Source organism: Symsagittifera roscoffensis, chromosome 10 (assembly GCF_963678635.1).
Source record: "Symsagittifera roscoffensis chromosome 10, txSymRosc1.1, whole genome shotgun sequence".
Classification (NCBI taxonomy): domain Eukaryota; kingdom Metazoa; phylum Xenacoelomorpha; order Acoela; family Convolutidae; genus Symsagittifera; species Symsagittifera roscoffensis.
The window spans coordinates 44,856,346-44,880,008 of record NC_087071.1 but is presented as its reverse complement, the minus strand read 5'-3'; the positions used below and the strand labels follow the sequence as shown (position 1 = coordinate 44,880,008).

General features: G+C 33.0%; 1 protein-coding gene across 1 annotated transcript; it reads right to left on the bottom strand.

Moving 5' to 3' along the window:
• Positions 1–1,690: 1,690 nt before the first annotated feature.
• LOC134855078 (uncharacterized) lies at positions 1,691–20,831 on the bottom strand. Its single transcript, XM_063871458.1, has 3 exons — positions 20,812–20,831; positions 2,551–3,053; positions 1,691–1,740 (listed from the first exon to the last, which is right to left on the bottom strand). Exons 1-3 carry the CDS (start codon positions 20,829–20,831, stop codon positions 1,691–1,693), a joined length of 573 nt encoding a protein of 190 aa, XP_063727528.1.
• Positions 20,832–23,663: the final 2,832 nt, after the last annotated feature.

Genomic DNA, 23,663 nt, shown 5'->3' with positions numbered 1-23,663 from the left:
CACCCCATACAAAAGAAAGAGGAATTTTCAGCGTTTTTGAAAAAAAAAATAAGTGAAAAGAAAATAAAAGCCAATTTTATCGTATCCAGGACTACGTTATGCACACAAAATATTAAATTTTGCATGCAAAATTTTTTTTTCGAAAAATGTTTGTTTGCGTACGAAAATTGATTTACGGTTGAAAGAAACAAGTTCTTTTTTCCATTTGTAAGCAACAAACAAAATATTTCTGCTTGACACGCCGTAATCATTCTTGCTTGATTGGTTCAAACTGAAAACTCCTCTTCGAGGACTTTTGGTTAGACCCTCAATTAATGAATTGAGATCGAAATCCTCGCGAACTCTCAGAAATTTCCTGAGATCAGTTTCCACTTTTCGTTTCAAAAATCGTTTTTTTTTTCCAATTTAAATAATTGTATGACTGGCATTTTTGTGATGGCGACACAAAAAAATTTTCAAGTAATTTTGAAAATTTGGCCCAAATTTTTTTTTTGTTTTTTTTTCAACCGCAAATCGAATTTCGTACGCAAACAAACATTTTTCGCAATTTTTTTTTCATGCAAAATTTAATATTTTGTGTGCATAACGTAGTCCTGGATACGATAAAATTGGTTTTTATTTTCTTTTCACCTAAAATTTTTTTCAAAAACGCTGAAAATTCTTATTTCTTTTGTATGGAGTAGTGTTAATATATGTCTTGATCAATGTTTGATAAATTGAAAATTCAAAAATTTAAAATAGACATCATTAAAAAATTTTGCCAAAAAATAAAAATTTGTTACTTTTGTTATATCAATTGTGAAAGACAGCAAAAGTCAGGTCGTTTTCTATGCATTGTAAATGCAAGACCGTCCAACCTTATCAACACTTCTCCATAAGTTTTTATTATGCCCGGGTTGACCAAAACTTCTTATCATACAATTTCCATATATGAGAAACTTCTTGTCATACAATTTCGTACAATTCCATACGTACAGAAAATTGTATGAAAACTCTATGATAAGCATTTTTCCATATATGAAAATTGTATGATAGGTGTTTTCCCATAAACCAAAAATTTTGATTTTTCCTTTCTAAAATTAGTTTCTGAAAAATTTTCGGTTGTAGTTGCAACCCAACACAAAGGACAAAGACCTTGGTTATTCAAAAGACCAAAGGTTGGACGGTCTTGCATTTACAATGCATAGAAAACGACCTGCATTTGGCTGTCTTTCACAATTGATATAACAAAAGTAACAAACTTTTATTTTTTGGCAAAATTTTTTAATGATGATTATATTAAATTTTTGAATTTTCAAATTATCTGACATTGATCAAGGCGTACATTAACACCCCATACAAAAGAAAGAGGAATTTTCAGCGTTTTTGAAAAAAAAAATAAGTGAAAAGAAAATAAAAGCCAATTTTATCGTATCCAGGACTACGTTATGCACACAAAATTTTAAATTTTGCATGCAAAATTTTTTTTTCGAAAAATGTTTGTTTGCGTACGAAAATCGATTTGCGGTTGAAAAAAACAAGTTCTCTTTTCCATTTGTAAGCAACAAACAAAATATTTCTGCTTGACACGCCGTAATCATTCTTGCTTGATTGGTTCAAACTGAAAACTCCTCTTCGAGGACTTTTGGTTAGACCCTCAATTAATGAATTGAGATCGAAATCCTCGCGAACTCTCAGAAATTTTCTGAGATCAGTTTCCACTTTTCGTTTCAAAAAACCTCTTCTTTTTCAAATTAATCACTGCCATAAGAAACCTCACCATCTTTCAAGGCCTTTTTCTTTATTTCACGTCAATCAACCCCAAAAAATGCTACAATTTATTTGCACGGCAGTTTAATCATTTTTTCTTGATTTTCAAGAGATTTATCGGAAAATTATTGCCTGGTTTTTGGAAAAATTTATTAAAAATCTAATTTTTTTTTTCAAAGATCATTCATTTTAAAGGTTGATTTATTTGCAGCCATTTAATTTGAAACCATTTATTTGTCAGCTTCTTGTTATTTTTGGCATACAAGCACAATGCTGATTTGAGACTGAATTTGTCACAAAGTGTTTATAAAAGATGGGGTGAAATTTTAGTGAAATTTTTTGTTACGGGGAGGTTGAATAGGGCGTGTAAAATTCGGGTGGTGAAATAAACTGGAGTTATAGAGAATGATACCCATTGGATCTACTTAATTATCTCCCCCTATAGTATCTACCTACTTTAAATCCCCCACCCCCCATATATAAATACAGTAAATTCTAATTTTGCTGCACTCTGATTGGTCAAAACCTCGAAATTCGACTGTTTTAATCTACTTACCAATCCCCCCCCCCCATTTTCTTACGTGCCTTTGAAAAACTATGAAAAACCATAAAAGCAAAGTTTTGAGTCGAAAAAAAGTGGAAAATAGGCTGTTTTCCTTAACATAATATTCATGTAAGGAACAGGATTCTGAGCAAACTTTTCAAAGATGAATTCGAAATAATGCTGTGAAAAGGAAGGGTCTCGTTTGAATAAATTTCGACAAAACTGTAAATTTTCAATCGGTATTCTGCAAGTCTCACTTGGGGTTAAAACTTGAAGGTTGGAGAGACCATTGTGGGAATTTTTCCTTGCTCTGGGATCCCGTAATAAGTGAATTATTTTAATATTCGAATAATTTTTCACCCAACTCCAAAACTGTTCAAATTTGCCAACGCGAATCAATTTAAGGATCAAAAACTTGGATTCGAGGCATTTGGTTTGCTCGTTTTTGACAACTGCTTCCACTCGATCTAAATCATTAACCCACGGGTTCGTGATTCCCGAAGACAAAAAGTTTGCTTTCACGAACTTTCTGTTCTCTTCTGATCTCAAAATGGGTTCAATAAAAGTTCGGTTAAAAATCGTTTCATTCAAATTGCAATTGAGTAGTTTCTCCGTCCATTCTTTTTGAATCGCTTCTAACTCTTGTTCGCCATTGACACTTACAAATTTTAGGGCATTTTGAATCAATCTGAAAGGTTCGAAAAGGTAGTAGGAAGAAGGCATCTCGCTCAAAATTTTCCCGATTAAACTTGAACCCGACCTAGACTTTTCCGTTTCCACAGGCAAGTATATTTTGGTGAGAAGCACACATAATCTCTATGTTTATTTAGTAGAAAAGCTGAATAAATTGGGAAAACAATTGTGAATGATTTCGTAAACTATTGGGTCAACCAATCATGCCAAACTTCGCGTAATTGAAATTCTCGTTAAAACCTTTTAATTGATTATAATAAAAAACTGATCGGTTCATTTAAATCGGTCCAAGGCTGGTTCATTTAAAAATGTAGCTTAAGTTTTCAACACCGAATCTTTTGTGTGACCACGGTTCGAACTGATTTGCTCTGCTAAAAACGGCCCTTTTCCCCAAATGCTATTTGTGTTGAGTAGTTTTTCTGTTCACATTGTCCGATTGTTAGATTTTCTTTGTAAAAACCCTCGTTACACCATAAATTGATGCTGGGGGGGGTAATTTTAATGCCCACAAACAAACTGATACGAGTTACGAGCTTGGCAGTACCCGCAGCTACGAACTGCTTTGGAACCTGATCTAAACTACATTTTATGATTGGATAAATTAGATATTTTACCACTGTAAAGTATTTAATATTAACCAATCATGATCCATCTAACTAACAACCCACTTATTTGTAAGTGCTGAAATTACTTGTAATTTCAGCACCAGAGAGATTTGAATTTAACTTAGAAATTAGTTGACTCTCCAAGAAGACTTCAGCAGCCGCAATAAACCAGTATACCCTAGATCTATTGAGCCTAGCAGAGACTAGTTAAACAACCTGAGACTAGATAGTATAAGAGTAAGATTAGGATCGGTATTAGACTAAGAAGTTGCACGAATCTATCCGGCCGAAAATAAGATAGCGTGACGAGCAGACGGTGTACCCTATCCGAAATTACTCTATGAGTTATACACATCGGTCCTAACTCATCTGGTGCGACCATAAGTCTCGAACAAGACCTTAATAGCTTAGAATTAACCAAAAATAGATTAGAATTTAGACAAAACATTTTTTAAAAAAATGTTACACGACGATAATTTAATCGAAATGTCTCTACGACTCAATAGATCAAAGCCAATATTCCGAACGATAAGAGAACTACCCGGAATTGCAAGAAGACCTCGAACCAGAGACGACATACGACAACGTAGAAACTTACCATATAGTTATATGATAGTTCGACAAAAGCCAACACAAACTTTTGTATTTAGAATACTACTAGCAATGAATTTAGATTTTCATTTGCAAACATAAAAATCTTGAAGTCAATCTTCAAAATCATTTCAGGCGCTAAACAAAATTATTAATATACAATAACGATTGATAAAAAAATCTCAGATCGTTTTCCTAAATTCTGCAGTAATATACAAAATATGTTTGAAAAATATTTATTGAAAAATCAAAATAAAAATTAGTAGCATGACAATAAATGGTTAGTAATCATAAATCATCCTGTTGTTCCAGCTTCATCACCTAAACATAACAGCATTCATAAGCTCACTAATATCATAAAAACACTAAATCTTTTCTCTACATAAATTTAAATCATTTTAAACTTAAATTCACTTAAATTTAAAATCAGATCATCAAGGCTCATCCTTGGATCTTAAATCATTTTCTATTTAATTAAATTTAAAACTTGATCATCAAGGCCTATCCTTGGATCAAAAAGAACAATTTTGTTCTCCCCCACCCACTTAGCTAGTGTCTAACGACCTCAAACGTCGATTCACTATCCAACCCTTTCTAAAAACCCAGGACTAACAGAAATTTTTGAATAAAACTAATCATTCAAATTAGGATAAACAGTGAAGAACTTCGGTTATTCATCCTTCACTTGATCCCCCCTCTTACCAGACCCAGGATAAATCTTAGACTTAGTAAGTTTAAAATAGTGTCTAACGAACTACTCGCGTTCTAATTATACCTGAACCTTGTGGATCGATTTACTATTCTCCAACCCTGAACACAATCACTACCCTTAAGTAAGATTAAGTAAGTTAACTCCTTAGCTTATACTAGCCACGAGAAAGTAAAAAATCATTCTTCGGAATCGATATACTTTTCTCCCCAACCCTGAACAATTAAACCCAGGTTAGGCTAACCAAAAAATTGTAAGGACTAACAGTCTAAGAAAATAGAAATCATTTAACAACCTTTTGCATCCGTCATCCTAAACCTTATGTCATTTAAAAACCTAGGAAATAAACAAACAATCGTTTTACACAATTGTGAAATAGATAACAAAAAATACGATCTTGTAATCACACCTCATACACAAACAGTTGGATATATCAGAACAAAACGACAAACCTTAAAAAGAAAAATAATAACCAAACAAAGACAAATAACACGAAAAAGATTTTCCAAAAACCGAAACGCATTTTCAGAATCAGAAACCAGCAGTTTAGACGAACTTTATAAATTAAAAGAATCTATAGATAAAAATTGCCCCATTCACGATCAATTATATTTTTCCGACTCAGAAACAACTTCAAATTCATCAAAAAGAGGAAAAAGAAGAATAAAAAAACAATATAAACACAAACCAGTACACTTATACAATTGGAATCAACCAATTAGACACATCGATAGTTACATATTAACAGTCATCAAACGAAAAAATGAGCTCAACACACACCCAAGGTGAAGAAAGTCCAGATGATGATGATATCTTCCCCTTTATCGTAGATGCAACCACTGATAGAGGACAGCATATATTTTGCAAAAATTTACTCTTAAATTTGTTTGAACCCGGAATCAGTCCATGTAAAACAGAGTTCCCAGATGTAAAAATCAAAAGACAAATTATCGATCACTATTTGAAAGATATATGCAACTTAACACAACAATACGGAATCTACTCCATAGAATTCAGCTCACCAAACCAGAATCACAGCAAATATGTAATTCAAACAGACGACCTTGATTTAGAATTCTCAAAAGTATTCTCAGAATATATAAAAAGCATACAATATTATAACTCACAAAGAGCAAACTCCATATTCACCAATGAAGTTTTTGCAATAATATATAGTTATATCTCGATATTAGAAAACGAAATCCCAATCCCAAATGTCTCACCGACAGAAACATCTAAACATATAAGAGTACGACATGAAATCACACTACTCTCTAGTTTTTTAAATATAATTAAGGAAAATTTCACTAAAGATGATGTTTCACAACATACAAAACATGACTTACAAAAAATTTTGGCATGGTTTATAATAGATTATTTCACACATAATCTAGATTTAATTTCACAAGCAAGAAAAAATTTTAGACCTCAAAACTCAAACGATGATACTGCCATCACAGAACAGTCAGACTATGTTTGGGACCCCGAATGGTCTCATCCCGCATTCATAAATATCCCACAATCAATTGCAAGTCAAGCAATAAGTACAATATCTTATGTAAGAGATTATGTAAGAGTAATACCATTAACCATAGATGCAACACCATTAAACTATAATACATTTTTACCTGATATGCAAAATAATAGTTTAAACTCCACAGTCATACACAATGAAAACCTCAATGGAACTAGAAATCTCACCCAACAAGATATCCAGACACCATCACACTTCATAAATGAAGAAATCGTACACACAACAACTACACAACAAAGTATTTCACCGATACGTCCAAATTTAACAACACCAAGAAATACAAACCCTTCACAAACACAGGTAACCTTACAATCAACCGTTAAACCTTCGGTTGCCCCAAAATATTCACACATGGATTATCAGACATACAGACCCATGACAATACCGTCAAAAACACGTAAAACGTTCACTAGAAACAATTTTGCAGAACATAATTATAATTACACACATCCATCAAAAACAAATTATCCCCCACGAAAAAATTTTAATAATTACACAAGATCTCGAAACTGGGATAACCCAATAGCACAAACTAATTCAGTAAATTTTCAGACAAATTTACATCCTTCACAGGATCGTAGTGAAAACTATCCATTTTTTCAACAAAATAAAAATAAAAAACAAACATCTTATCAAATGGATTACTTATCCTCAGATGATGATTTTTTACAACCAGATATATTGCACCATATAATCAAGAATATCGTGGACAAGGAGTACAGAAACCACATACAAATCATAGAATTTTTTCTCCACAACCGATAGATACACAAAATCAACAACCAATTCAGCAACAAAACCCAATTCATACACAATATTTTCAACCAATTCAGCAAAAAAACCCAATGATCACACACTCGTATCAACCGACGCAAATGCAAAATGAAATACCACTCCCATATTATCTTCAACAACACGAAATAACAAGAAATCAACTTTCAAATTTTTCTCAAATGCCAAATGCAGCAGAATCATTACAAATGACAATGAATCCATACCTTATGGGTGGATCATCAATAACATCAAATAAACCTTTAATGGTATTCACAGGAACAGACCCTGAATATTCTGTAGAAGACTATTTAAATGCAGTAACAGCAAATTTGATTTTAAATATAGGACCTGAACCAATTAATACGCCACTACATCAAAACTGGATACATCGACGCACAGCGTTGATACAAACAACTTTAGACGGCGCAGCCCAAAAATGGTTTTCAGTATTGCCTATAGAAATAAAATCAAATTGGAAGAGATTTACACAAGAATTTTCAAAAATGTTTGACTCCGAAAGAAACAAACAACAACAAAGAGTTTTATGCAATGAAATTCGCAGATTACCAAATGAAACCATCAAGCAATTAGCAGTACGCATCGAAACACTAGTTCGAAAAGCATATTCATTAAATACACATGACTATAAAAACACAAAGATGACAGAAATCTTAATGATGACCTTAACACCTCAATTAAGGAAAATAGCAATAAAAAAGAGAGCATCCCATCCCTCCTCAATTCGAGAACCCGATTTAGATTTTCGAAAACTAGTAGACAAGCTAGAACAAGCGGAAATCACCATGAAACTTGAAGAAACAGAAAATCTGAAATTACAATATGTTAATCGAATTGAAACAAATACCACAAATATCAATAATGTACAGGAATCAGATACAGACCTCGTTGAAAAAATCACTGAAATACTCAATATTTACGAAAAACACCCAAACTTTAAAGGCAAACCATCTTTCAAAAAATGGTGTAATTATTGCCGACGATACGGACATAGTATTTCTGAATGTAGACAAAAACAGCAAGACAATCAAAATAAACCTCAAAAATATAAAGAACCAAATAAATCATTCTATCAGTACATGAAGAAAGATCAAAATCTACCGAACAAAAATGTATACAGCAACAACAGTTCAGGAAAACCACTATCGAACAATACCAACTACACGGGAAATCAATCACCATATAACTCAAGTTATAGAGGAAGATCACCAGAACGAAGAAATACACAAAATTCGTCACAAAATCATTACAATAGACCAAATAGTCGAAATAACTACTCCAGATCAAATTCAAATACAACACGATTTGTTTCTAGATCTAATTCCCAATCAAGAAATAATTACTATCCACACAATCAATCACGAAATTCATCATACAATAGAAATAGAAACTACTCCAATAATCGGAATAGAAGTTATTCAAACAACCGAAACCAGAATTACCCGAACAATCGATCAAGAAATAACTCATATATTAGATCAAACTATAACAGACCAAACAATAATTACCAAAACAGATCACGAAATAATTCACAAAATCGACATTCAAGTTATAATAATCGTTATAGAAATTATTCCCAATCACCACACAGGAATAATAACCATTATGATAATTCTAACAATCGCCACAGAAGCAGTACACCTAAACATCAAAGAAATATTAATCAAGTACAATCAAACCCAGAAACAACATCAGACCCTCCAGGTATTGACGACACAGGAAATAACGAACTACAACTGAATCAAATAAACTGTGAATCATCAGAATCAGAAAGTGATACAGAAAACACTATCTCCATAAATATGATAGCAGTTGAAAATGATTACGAACCTATTATATATGAACAACCTTTTTCATCACATATATATGAAAATCAATTAGAACTCCTTCACAATTATTATATTGAACCCATCCATTCTACACAAACAACACAAGAAACAAACGAAATTAACACTACAAATAAACCCAATGAGAATGACAAAACAAAATGCTTAAACACAAATCACATCTATCAAAACATACAAAAAGAACAACCCAAAGAAAAAATTTGGACAATACCATTTCTTTTAGAAAGTCCAAGAAGCAAAGAATTTCAACCACCAGATCTTGAAATTGATTTTTTAATTGATTCAGGAGCAGAATCAAATATAATAAACATTCCCACATGGAATGAAATAAAAACCTTACACCCAAAGCTAACACCTCTTGAAACCTCCAGTAAACTAGCAACAGCACAAGGATCAACATTGGTAAATTATGGAAAAATTCAATTATTTCTTCTCCCCACAAGAACAATGGAGCAGAATAAAATTTTAAATAAACCATTTAAACAAATATTTCATATCACTGATATTAAACACAATATCATAGGAATACCATTTATCTCTAAATATATACCAACAATCAACATATTAAACAGTAAAATACTAATCAAAGATAAATACACAAAAACAAAAGACACATCCCTAACATTTTTCCAAAGATTAAACAAACAACCACCATTCTTTTCAAAATTTTATCCAATATATAACCAACAAAGAAAACACCTGAAACCACTATCAGGAAACATATATAATTTTTCAATAAAACAAGTTCACCAATATGATAAAAAACAAAACAAACAACAACTCTATATGTCAGATTTTGAATTCAAACCTATTCATAAATTTTTCAAAATCACAATCTCATCCATAAAATATTTGAAAAACTCGAATTCAGATATTATATCTCTACATGTATACAACAATACACCCTATCAAGTAACATTACCTTTAGGACTTTTAGGCTACTGCGAAACCAACGCTACGATATCACCAATACACGAAAAAGAATATCGCGTAAACAATATACTCCAATTATTAGATATTTGTCAATCCACAATTCTTAATGAAGAATTATCCATAAATAATATAATAAGTAACGAAAAAAGAAATACGGATTATTTCACAAAAACCCCATATTTCAAACCTACATTCAACATAAGTAACTACGCAGAAAAACAACAGAAATTTTTAACAATGTTTAACTTCCAACATTCACAAATAACACAAGACGAATTTGATAAATTAGCCAAACAGCTAATCAAATATTCATCAGTCTATGCAACATCCAAATTTGATGTTGGCAAAATCAGCTCATCACTACATCTCCCATTAAAACCAGACGCAGTTTTCAAAAAACAAAGAGCAAGTAAAGTACCAATTCACTTACACGATAAAGTGAACAGATTACTCGACATTTTAGAACAATACAACATTATATCACCAGTAAATAAAGAAGAACAACCAAAAGGTAACACATTTATCAACCCTGTTATCATTCTAGCCAAAGGAGAATCATTAAAAATCGTTCTCGACGCTAGATACCTCAACTCACTCATAGATGAATCAAAGTGTAATTGGCCTATTGAACCAATACAAGTTATTTTAACAAAAATAAACGGAAAATACTTTACAACCGCAGATATGAATAGTGCATACAATCAAATGCCATTAGATGAACAATCGCGACGTTTAACACAATTTGTTATTGGAAACCAACAGTATGAATTCAACCGCTTATTCATTGGAATATCCATAGGACCAGCAGCATTTTCAGCTTTTATGAGCAAAATTTTTCGACCACTAATACTCAAGAAAAACGCAATCACCTATTTAGACGATGTTTTTATGCAATCACAGACTAAAGAAGAAATGTTCAATGTTTTAGAACAATATCACCAACTACTTCAGAACGAAAATCTGAAGGCCGCCCCTGATAAATCACACTTCTTTTTAACACGAGTAAAATTCTTAGGACATAACATAGAAAGAAAAACAATCACCCCATTAAAATCACGCATTGATGCTATTCAAAAACTCCAACCACCAACAAACAAAAAGAAAATCCAAGAATTCCTTGGAATGTTAAATTTTTTAAGTAAATACGTCTATAAAATGCAATTATACCTAAGACCATTCTATAATATACTTAGACAACAAAATAATTTTGAATGGAATACAGAACATCAAGCACGATTTGAAGAAATTAAAAAACTTCTAACTGAACAAATTTCGAATACAATTCCAGATCCAAATCAACCATTCTACGCAATGTGCGATGCTTCGAACTTTGGCATCGGCGCAGCGTTATTACAATCACATAATGGTACAAACAAAATGAACCTTATATCAGCAAATTCTCGATTATTCACTCAAGCAGAGCTAAGACTCTCAACCCTAATGACAGACTGTACAGCCATTATCTATACACTTACAGAATATGAATTTCTGATACTTGGATCAAAACATCCAACAGTTCTATTCACAGATCACAAACCAATCATATTTCTCTTTACACAAAAATCTGATCCAAATCACCGAGTTTATAGATTTCAATTAATTCTAATGAAATTTCCAAACTTACATATAGTTTGGACAGCAGGAAAAAATCTTGCATTACCAGACACATTAAGTCGAAATACACCACCTGAATTACTTACACGTAAAACTACAGTAGAAATACCCAAAAATATAAAATTCTACCTTGCAGAAAACGAAACATCACCCCGACTAGAATGCAAATATGCAGTAAAAACTGACGTTGAACAATCACAGATAAATAATCTACAACACTTTCCACTTTATTTAGATTGTCAAAATAACCACTACGAAGTTGATCTACTTGGAACATCAACTTTTAAACCAATTCCATACTCACAATGGATAAAAAATAACACCCAACAAAAAAAAGTAAAACAACACTCGCATAAAAAAGACCTTTTTCCATTAATTGAAAAAGAAAACCTAACTGATAAAATAAATTTATCAGGACCACAAACAAACGATTCAAAATACACAATAAATCAAGTATTTGACCTCCATGACCCACTTGATACAATTCCTTTATCTAAATTAGAAATTGCAAACATTTTTCTCCCCCAACAGATAAAATTACAATTAATACTTTGAAACAATATCAAAATCTTGACCCAGTAATTAGACAACTAAAATCATGGCACAAATATAAAACTAAACCCGTAAAAGCAGATACCACAATTTTAGGAAATAAAACACTCCTCCGATATTTTCGAAAATTTAATAATACGACAATTAATGAAAACACAGACCTCCTAGAATACCAATTAAATGAATCAACAGTTCCCTGTCTCCCTTTAAGTATGATTCTTATAGCTTTTAATATTTCACATACACAAAATATTAAAGGACACTCTGGATCAGAAAAAACATATTCAAATTTCATACAAAACTTTTATTTCCCAAATGCACCAATTTGGATAAAAGTACTATGCAATGATTGTATAGTATGTCAACTAAATAAACCTTATCCAAATCAAAAACAAATAGCACAAAAACAAGATTTTAAAGGACAAAGTTTGTACTTTAACCACCCTATCTCATTTGATACTAAAGGACCAATTTCACCCTCATCAGAAGGAAACTCCTACATTATGGTAATTGTTGACGAATTTACACATTATGTAGCACTTAACCCAGTACCACATTGTAACACTTATTACGCTTACACAACGCTTTATGAACACTGGATAGCTAAATTCGGACTACCAGAAATTTTAGTTACAGACAACGGTACAGAATTCATCAATAATGAAATCATCACACTATGTCATCTATATAACATCAAACACAAACCACGTACATCTCACGCACCTTGGACAAACGGCTTAGTCGAAGGTATGAACCGTTCACTACAAGAATATCTTAGATGTATCATCAATGGAAATGATACAAGATATACTGAATGGTCAGCAGATGTAAAATTATTTCCCCTAGCATATAATTCACAAATCACGACAACTCTAGGAATGTCACCATATGAAATGGTTTTTAACCAAAAGCCACGCAAACCAATAATGTTTACAGCAAACTCTCATAAAAACGCACAAGGTTATTGTCAACCAAATAAAGACTCAATTTGTTATAATCTACCTTTACATACACACGATGAAGATCATTTTCATCACCCACAAATTCTTAAATTAGCCTCCGGAACACACACCAAATGGATTTTAAACAGAGATAAAAAAACACAATGAAATTTACCAAAAAGTAACAAAAAAGTTGTTACAAAGGCAAAACATTAATGAACAAATAAATTCACGCTTTACATCAGCCTCCGATTTAAAAATTGGAACATTTGTTTTAATACCCAATTTTAATACTCAAAAAGGAATATCTAAAAAATTACAACCCCTTCGTAAAGGACCATACCAAATAATTGCAAAACCCACTGATGTCACATATAAAATCACCGACTCAGACAAAAAAGAAATCGTTCAACACCGAAATAACCTATTACCTTATTATCCAAAAGAATACGCACTCCGCGAACTAACTCAATTATATTCTTTTACAGGTTTAAAAGTTATTCAAAATAACCCACATACGGAAAATACAACAAAGGAACAAAAAGATTTTCACCACAAAAACCAAATAACAAAATCAACCACCACAAAAAACAATACAAAAAATCTAGATCAAAATACATCTCAAAAAGAAAGAAAAAATAGAAAAATGACAGAACAAATAATACCCAAGAACAAATCAACAAATCAGAACATAGAGAGTCTTCACGACTTAGAAATCAACCACGTAAAAATTATAAATTATTCATCCCACAATCTAAAATATTAAAGAAAGTCGAATTTCAAAAACAACTTTAATTTTGTATTTCACAATCTTAGACCTTTGAAACATTTTGAATTTTCATTTTTCAAAATAACATGCTGACAAACACGCAGCGATTCTAGTTCATAATTAGCCAATAGGACTCATCCAATCCGTCACCTTCTCTAACTCTAACACAAACCAACAAGACGAACGATATTAAACTCCAGGCATATCTATAACTATAACTTTACGACCTCCACGTCACAAATAAGCAAACCACTCCAACTTGACAACTAAAATAAATATCACCATAATATCATAACCCTCCCTTATCTAATAAACCAAAGATCAACAATATTTCCCCAACTCAGCCCTGAAATACCCCCCAAACAAATATGTTAAATTAGCCTAAAGTAAAAGAACGACCATTTTAATTAGCCTAAAGTATAAAAATCTCAAAAATACCCCAGATCATTTGACAAATGAAAATAAAGACAAAGAAGACCTCCCGATCACCATAAAAATTGCCCCCAACAATTTTTCACAAAACTCAACCCACTTGTCAAAAAACCAATAAATAATCCGACCACACTTGAAAATTGCCCCAAACAACAAAAAAAATTCGATCAAGAAGTCATTTCGTAAATGCTCTTCTCTCAATCAGTCACTATAATTATCACAAACCTCAAACAATTTTTTACGATACTTAAAACTTTTATAATATTTCTTTTTGATATCTTTGAATCTTTTGTAATAATCTTAATCATTTTTTGCAATATTTTTTTAATTTTCTATTCCCTATTTGAACTATACCTCCAACTTTCAAAAGCTATTGACTATATCCACAGGTACGATTCACAAAATTTATCTAAATGATCCGAACCATTTTTAGTAGAACCGATATTTTTTTACTATTTGTAATTTTTATAACATTTCTATCATCCCTCATCTTGACAATATGCAAATGTATAAAAAAAGCAATCATCACATTCGCCCTAGCAACAATTCTCCTAATTCTTTTTTTAGAAGAATACTATAGTAAACATAAACTTTTTCACTAAAAGAATAGGCCAAAAAGCTATCAAAAATTGCTACCCAACAGTCACAAAGTCAGTCTTCACCGACATCATCCCAAGATAACCCAACAACACCTTCAACTACCCAAAATCCTCAAACATCTACACGAATTCTTTTCAAGATAACCCATATACCTTTGAAGAACGACAGGCTCGCTTATCAGAACCACTAGAACCAGTTCAACGACAAGCACTTCTAAGCGAACCAACATATAACTTATACCCAACACTACCACAAGAATTAAGTAGAATAAGAAATCCTAGTCAAAACCAAAATACAGTCGAAATAAATAGACAAATTATACATCCTCGACGAAACAGAAATTTTCAAACTCCCCGAGTTCATTTTGATATACCTCAATCCCCATCACAAAACACTCCAGAAAACCCCATTGGTATATTACCAGAAACCCCTACGCTTCTTTCACAACGTAGCACCTCAAGCCTACCCTCAGATTACTTAGGTTCAACACCAACATCTGAACAAATACGTGAAAATCCCTTCAATCCCCCAAACCAAGCATCACGACTACCATATTGGACAACACATTCATTCACACAAGGTGAACTAAATTTAGTCAATGATCCAATAGATATTTCTACGGATACAACAACATCCTCATCACTACCAGAAACATTATCACTACCATCAACACCATCAATAAGCCAGATTTCACCACCACCTTTTAACTTAAATTTCCCAAATAACCTCGACGCTAGATATCGAGAACAATCATCAACAAATATTCCTTTAAGACTAGACTGGAATACATTCACAGCACCTCCACCATTATTTGGACAACACCTAGAAAGTAACCGACTCCACAATTGGGCACTAAACAGACTACAGTATAGACAAGACATTCACGAAGACATTCGTGCTCATAACATCCAAATACTCCAACAAAATAGTCTACAATTAAAATTTGAAATCACGGTTAAATTAAACAACATTACTCAACACCCCTATCCATTAAATCCACCAAATATAACAGCTCAATCCCTACCACCACCATTTATAACAACTGAAGTAATATACAAATACGACAGATATACCAAAAAGACTATTGGTTACATCACATTTTATAACCCATACTCAGGATTGTCATACACATGTATATTCTAAAAATTTCAGTTTTTCTCCAACTCCTTTTTCTAATAACCTCAAATGAAAACATAAACCCTTCCCCCCGCACTGGACCCCAAGATTTATTAGTAACACATTGCGATTGTGAAGAAAACGAACAAAAAACACTACACAAATATGCAATAAATCAAGTATCACAATGCAAAACAGAACCACAAGCCATAGAAACTACAAATTTAATCGCAACACTTTACTCAAAAGCCCGAGCAACAACAGTTATAGGATATAAATTCACAGCAACATTTTCTGAAAAGAAAGTACATTGTTCACAAGTTTCAAATGGAAATAAAAACCGACTTGACCATGAATCATTCTACCAGAGTAATATAGAACGACTTTTACATCTCAATCCCGAAGATTGTAAAAACGAGTTACTCAGACTAAATATCACAAGAAATAAAAACACAGATAAAAAACTAGTATATTTCCAAGTTTTTGCAGATTCTGTACATCAAGCAGAACTTGAAAGATATCAAGGACATGTAAAATTAGATGAAAAATACCCATACAACGGTGCACACGGAAGATTAACTTATGATATACACGATAAACACTGGATACCACACATTGGTATAAATGACCCATCAAACTGCAAAGCAAACACAAAAAAGAAAGGATATCAAGAAATCATGTTTTTTGATTGGAAAATACAACTCGAAAAAATACAACTCACACGCGATTTATCAGACAACACAATGATCTATCAAGGAATTCGATTACCTTGTAAAAATGATCAAGGCTATTGTGACCCTACAACACGAACACAAGCAACAATTGTTTGGTTCCCCGAAGACACATGTACAACATTTCAAGTAGCAAAAATACACGCTCGTATGATAAAATTTCACGAAAAATATTTTATACAATCAATTCCATATGAACAAGTCCATCCATCACGAAAACTAAGTTCTAATTTTAGAAACATAGACAATATAGAAAATAAATTGACACGTTTTCAAATATATCAAGAAACAGAACTTGCATGTAAATACAGAAATCCACTTCACAAAACACAATACTCCGAGATATTAGTTGAATACGAAAAAGGATTCGACATGACCACTGGAAAAGTAAAAATCGACCCATATGCAACAGGTCATCCTCTAAACGAAGGAACATCATACATACCAGTTCATTTTCAAAAAACTACAGGTCAACCTGGTGGACATTTAAAGCCCCAAGACGATCAAAGTACACGTTTACAAGAACTATCACTAATGAATAGTACATATTTCGGTAATATCCACTATGATATTCACTTAGATATGAAACTAGACTACACGATTAGCCGAATTTTTCAAGAAATGTCACTCTCCGAATTAGAAACACTACACCAACTATGCGAATTAGAAAGAACACAAATATTACAATCACTTGCACTAGCAGTATTAAAAATACCCTACGCAGGATATTTACTATCAGGAAATAGATCAAATTTTTTAGACTACGAAGGAAACATTTTATGGTTTTATACTTGTACCAAAAAAGTATCACCACTATACGTTTTTGAAGACAAACGATGCTATAAAAGAATCCCTATCTTTTATAAGAATAAAGTACATTTCGTTGACACACTTTCAAGAAGAACCTATTTCTGGGATACCGCAGTCCCATGTGGATCAGAAAATAGCCACAATGTAGTACAACTAAACCCTGATGAAGATAAATATTACCTTCTCACCCCATATCCCACATTAATGCAATCACTCAAAAAATGTTCACCAGAAACCATTCGCGCTATCGCTCGAAACCCAAATATAGACTTACAATCAATAGGAATATACTCAAAATCAGATATTCAACATCACATTAGAACACAACAATTCCAAGAATTATTAACACAAATGGACACAATACAAAGACAATCAATTGACCAAAACTTACGCAAACTTGCCGAAACCGCAGGATTTGCAGACATCTATACGCAAGACTATAGCGGATATTTTAAAGACATTAAAGATTATATATATCTAAACGGTGAAAAATACCGTCCCCAAGATATATCACCTATCAATATTTTTAGCTTTGTTACACTCAAGAATGAAATTCTTGATTTTCTAGGATGGCCCTACTACATCTTAGAAAAATTGACTATTTTATACGCAATGTTTAACTTTATTGGATTTCTTTTTTCACTCTTAAAAGGAATCTATAACACATGTGCTATACACACACAAGTCAATAGACAAGCAAGTGTAGCACGCATACTATTTGCAGGATTTTTTGGAATTTTTTCTACATCAATAAACAAAATTCTTTTAGATGCACAAATAAAAGAATACAACACAAAAATAGCAACAAGACAGAACACATACGACGAAGAACATAACAATGTAGACACAACGCCAACAGCACCACAGTTACCACCCCTACCACATAACCATCCATTATCCCTAGTCCCACGTAATTTTCGAAACTTAGCAATAACACATAATCCAAATTTTAGACCAACCATATCACAAAGTCCCATCCAACATATAATGACACACCACTCACAAGATGAAAATACATATGAACAAATTATAGAACAACCCCATACCACCACTTTTCAGTCTCAAAATAATAATTTTTTTAGCCCACGATGAGCCGACAACTTGGATCCCTACACCGTTCAAATTCCCATCCAACCAACCTCACTACTTCAATTACAATAATACCACTTTTTGCTTTCCCGCCACCCGATTTTCCAACCAGTAATGTAACATCAGGCATGAATTCCGATACTAATTCACACATCTCAGTTTTCTACTCCACATCACAACTCAATAACCCGAATATTGAAACCCCCGATGAATTTGCCGACTCTGAGCCATCTCCATTCAATAATTTTCACACCAACCCCTCAATTTTTTCCCAACCCCCTTTTCAACCAATGCTACCAAATAACCCTGTCCCCACCAATTCTACACCCTCTTATGCTTCCCAAGTCACTCCAACCTATTCTTCATATCATTCAGACCGATCATCCCATTCTCCAGATACCCCCCAAATCTCCCCAGAACTAGATAATTTTATTACATTACAACAACAACCCTACCACCTTGACACCCCCACCATAAACCAAATTTCATCCACAATAGATTCATCCAACCCTCCTACCCCTACACCCTCTTCAATTTATACCGAATCATTAGCACCATCATCCACATCTACTGAATCTTCACTCAGCACTAATAGAGCTTACCGCACTTTTAAAAGAAAGTTCCCCAACCATCCTTTCCCAGCAAAACCAGGAACAGCCCGTGAATATATAAATCACCCAAATCACACTAATACAAAAGAATTTTTAGCTATCACCTTACCCTCATTTCCACAATACACCTTAAACACCCCTCACGACACTAACGAAACACGTAACTTTGTAGACGAACACGTTTTAATGCCTACCCTTCCTTGGACCTCGTATTATCATTTTACTAATCCCCTTTGCTTACCTTTATCTAACACTCACATCGATATAGAACGAAATAAGGACATGCTATATCGACTCACTACACCACTAACACCTAGACAATTTCCTTACATAGGATATAAAAAATCACTAAAAACATACACTGCACCCCGAGCTAACGAATATACGCTAGAATATTACGATCATAACATCATCAAAACTAACCAAGATCAATTCTTAGACGACGACCGCTTCGCTAACCCACAAATCACAGAAAAATTTTTCATTAAAACACCATATGTTTTTACACTCAATATATTTGATCGCAAATTTGACCACATCATCTCAGAAGCACTAACAGACACGCAAGCCTACGAAAGTTTTAAAGAACGCTTCCAAATATTTTCACTAACCTTTCATTTCCTTGCACCACATGAAAGAGATTTGCACTGCTCACACGATATTATGTTGCGCACTAAACAAACTCACACATATACATATTATCGTTTTATCCAAAATCACTTCGACCTACACACTCCCTCCAGACAACCACACCACCGTTTTCAATTCATCAATTCCAAATACACCTCACCATTCTTTCTCAACTTCACATATTGCATTAAAGATACTAACCTTCTTGGTATTCTTCGAAATTATGATCCCATAACCCAAATGTATATTTTTTGTCCCATCACCAAGACCTTCAACGCAGAAGAATCCCGACCCTTCTTTCTCCCACACGAATTTGTTCAACCTATAGAAATCCCCATTTTAGAATTCATCCACAACACTAAATTCAATCACAAATTATATAATCTAATCCAAAACACACCTTATGAGTTTGCAGTTGGCACTGAAGAACTAACCACCATTAAAGCACTTCAATTGCTTTGGCCACTGCTTCAAACTAAAAATATCATCCGCATCTTAGCTAAATTACTAACAACTTCAGATCTCATCCACGACATCTTCCCCCACGGTTTCTTCCCCGACGACTAACAGGTAAATATGAATTATATATATTATTAACTAATTAAATTAAAATTAGAAACTAACCATTCTTTATTCATGTCTTCTTTAGAATTTTAGCCTTCATCCAACGATCATCTGAAAAATTCACAAAAGAAAATAAAAATTGAAAACTTCTTCAAGCTGTTTAAAACTCTATTAATTTTTTGCACCAAACAATTCAATAAAAATAATACCAATGCAGTTAATTAATTTATAAATTTTTTCCCAAATGCAGTATATCTAATAATGATGAAAATATGTAACTTAATTTTCCCCAACAACTAGCAGTAAATTTGAATTTCTATGTAATAAATTGATAAATCGAAAACGCAGTACTAACCTTTTGATATTTCCATTCATTCGCACAAAGATTCTATCCACACTCGCACAGCTCGCCCACGAAGAATTGTTTAAAATAATGAATTTCAGTTTCAAGCTTTCACAAACAACAGCTCTAACACAAGATAACACGTTTCAAACTTTCCTTTAACCCGGTTGGAAAGGAATTATATACTAAACAACACTAACCAATGCAGCTTACTAAACACCACAAATCATAGAATAACAGCATGACTAAGAAAAGGAAACAAACGGTACCCAAACCGGATTAACCCAGTTTAAAACTGGATAATTTATTCTTTTGAAGACTATTATAAAGTCTAAGAAAGAAATAATAAAACACAAAAAAGTCGAAAGACAAACCCATACCACAAACAATTTGATTTTTGAAAAAAGGACACAACCAACAAAACATAAGAAAAACCACAACAAACCCAACATAAAACGTTGTCACATAACAGGACCCCTCACAAAAACCGCATGCAATCATACTCCCACTCCTGGCCTAACCCACCAGAAGAGGACGTCCTGAGCATGCTCTGTAGCCGGCCTAACCCACCGCGCTACATCCACGCTTTGTGACCACACTCCTATTTTTAATAAGAGCTACTCAAGGGTGAGTAACTCTTCAAAATAACCGAACTAAAACAAAAAGCTTTTGTGAAAACAACTAACCAAAATCATAACTAAAACATTAAACTAATAAAAATTTTATAAAATGTAAATTATATCTTGCAGTATATAGATCAGCATACAACACCAAAGATGAACATCCAAAAACAAGATGACCCCACTACACTCGAAAAAAAATGGCCAACCACAATCAATATGCCGCCCACAATCACAACTCAAAGGATTTAGAGTACGACTTGACTTCGCAGAAAAGGACTTCATTGAACTAGAACAATGACCACCTCGATGTTCAAGTATACGTACAGATCCGAGTAACCAGGCATCCCCTCCACACACAATCTCCACGCCATTCCCAGACAAGGTCAAACTCAAAAGAAGTTCTCTACATGAAACGGAAAAACCTGTCATAGCCAACCATTCTGAAATCAGTTTTGAGTTTGTTGCGAAAACCCAGTCGTTGTCTTGAGAAGACACAACGATTGAATCTGGGACTTCTCTTATAAAGAAAACCCAGAAGAAATAAGATGTTCGCCAAATACCAACGTCCATCATCCATCCTTTGAATTGCAGAAAGACTATTCTAAAAAACTCTGTAAAACCCGGATGGGTGGAACCTGATCTAAACTACATTTTATGATTGAATAAATTAGATATTTTACCACTGTAAAGTATTTAATATTAACCAATCATGATCCATCTAACTAACAACCCACTTATTTGTAAGTGCTGAAATTACTTGTAATTTCAGCACCAGAGAGATTTGAATTTAACTTAGAAATTAGTTGACTCTCCAAGAAGACTTCAGCAGCCGCAATAAACCAGTATACCCTAGATCTATTGAGCCTAGCAGAGACTAGTTAAACAACCTGAGACTAGATAGTATAAGAGTAAGATTAGGATCGGTATTAGACTAAGAAGTTGCACGAATCTATCCGGCCGAAAATAAGATAGCGTGACGAGCAGACGGTGTACCCTATCCGAAATTACTCTATGAGTTATACACTTCGGTCCTAACTCAGCTTTATGATTTTGTTTGACTTGTGCTAGTGGTTAGCCGCGTAGTTATTCTAGATAGAACTTGATACGAGTTAGATGTTCGTGTGTTCAACCTCAATTACTGATTATAGTAGAAAGAATCTACCATTTTTTTCACTTCAAGTTATATATTTTTTAAAGACTACTGGAAAAATTTAAAAACTTTCATGTTTTAATAACACAGTGACCTGATTTTTGCTTCTAATTTAATAATAAATTGTTTTGATATCAGAAATTATTCAATAGATATTTGTCAATTTTCAAAGTTTTGATATGCAAGGACATCAAACAGACCGATAGGCCTAGTCAGGTGAGAAGCCTTAATTAGTCAGTACAATTTCTAAGAGTTACTTACAAGTTTCAACGAATTGAAAAAATTACATAATTTGTTGGAATTGAAATATTTGTATTATTTTTTGCATATTTTAGAATCTATTTTGAATCGCGTTTTTAGGTATGATTTAAAGTAAAAATTGGTGTTTAAAAATGGAAACGCAAAAGAAGGCCCAGCCTCATATAAGTCAGGATGACAATCTTGGTTTGCCCTTGTGGTTGTTCCAATATTTCTTCCGTTGAAATCATATTCGGGTTCCATTTGGGTAACTGCAGATCTGAATAATCCTTGTTCAGCTTTGAAGTTATAGTTTGTGAATATTTATTTAAGATTACAGTAATTGAAAAGCAAATAATTATAGTCGGCCAGAAACAACTTCTGCGTGACTTCTTAGATGCGACCATTCCATAAAAATAATTTAGAAGGAAATCAAAGTGATGAAACTTGTGATTTCTAATCTGCGCTTGGCATTTAATGCAAAAACATGTAATAAATTTCATATGGTTAAAACTCTATCCAAGTGATAATAAAACAAGACTGCTCGTATCAGGGCGAAGCCCTGCATGTTCCGACTGCCTTTTAAGGTTTATGGAGCAGTAATAACATTAGAAAATAAAATAAAATAAAATAAAATGAAATTTTTTATGAAAATCATCCCCCCACACGCCATATAAAGTACAAAACAATAGATTTCGCTCGTGGTAACAAATCAATTACGCCAAATAAGCTTCTTTTAACCAATTTGGAACGATTTATAAGACGGATTAAATCTCCGCTTACGCGTTGATAGCGCGAAATATATCGCACATTAATTGTCCCTAATTGGCCAAAATGGCAATCTTTAAACCCCC

What these genes read in the sequence shown, in the direction of transcription:
- LOC134855078 (XM_063871458.1), bottom strand. Translation starts at nt 20,831, where the DNA reads ATGAATGGAAATATCAAAAG. An exon ending in ATGAATGGAAATATCAAAAG is followed by an intron (nt 3,054 to 20,811) that starts GTTAGTACTGCG and finishes GGAAAAGTCTAG; the next exon opens with GTCGGGTTCAAGTTTAATCG. An exon ending in CCTTCAAGTTTTAACCCCAA is followed by an intron (nt 1,741 to 2,550) that starts GTGAGACTTGCA and finishes TTCTTATGGCAG; the next exon opens with TGATTAATTTGAAAAAGAAG.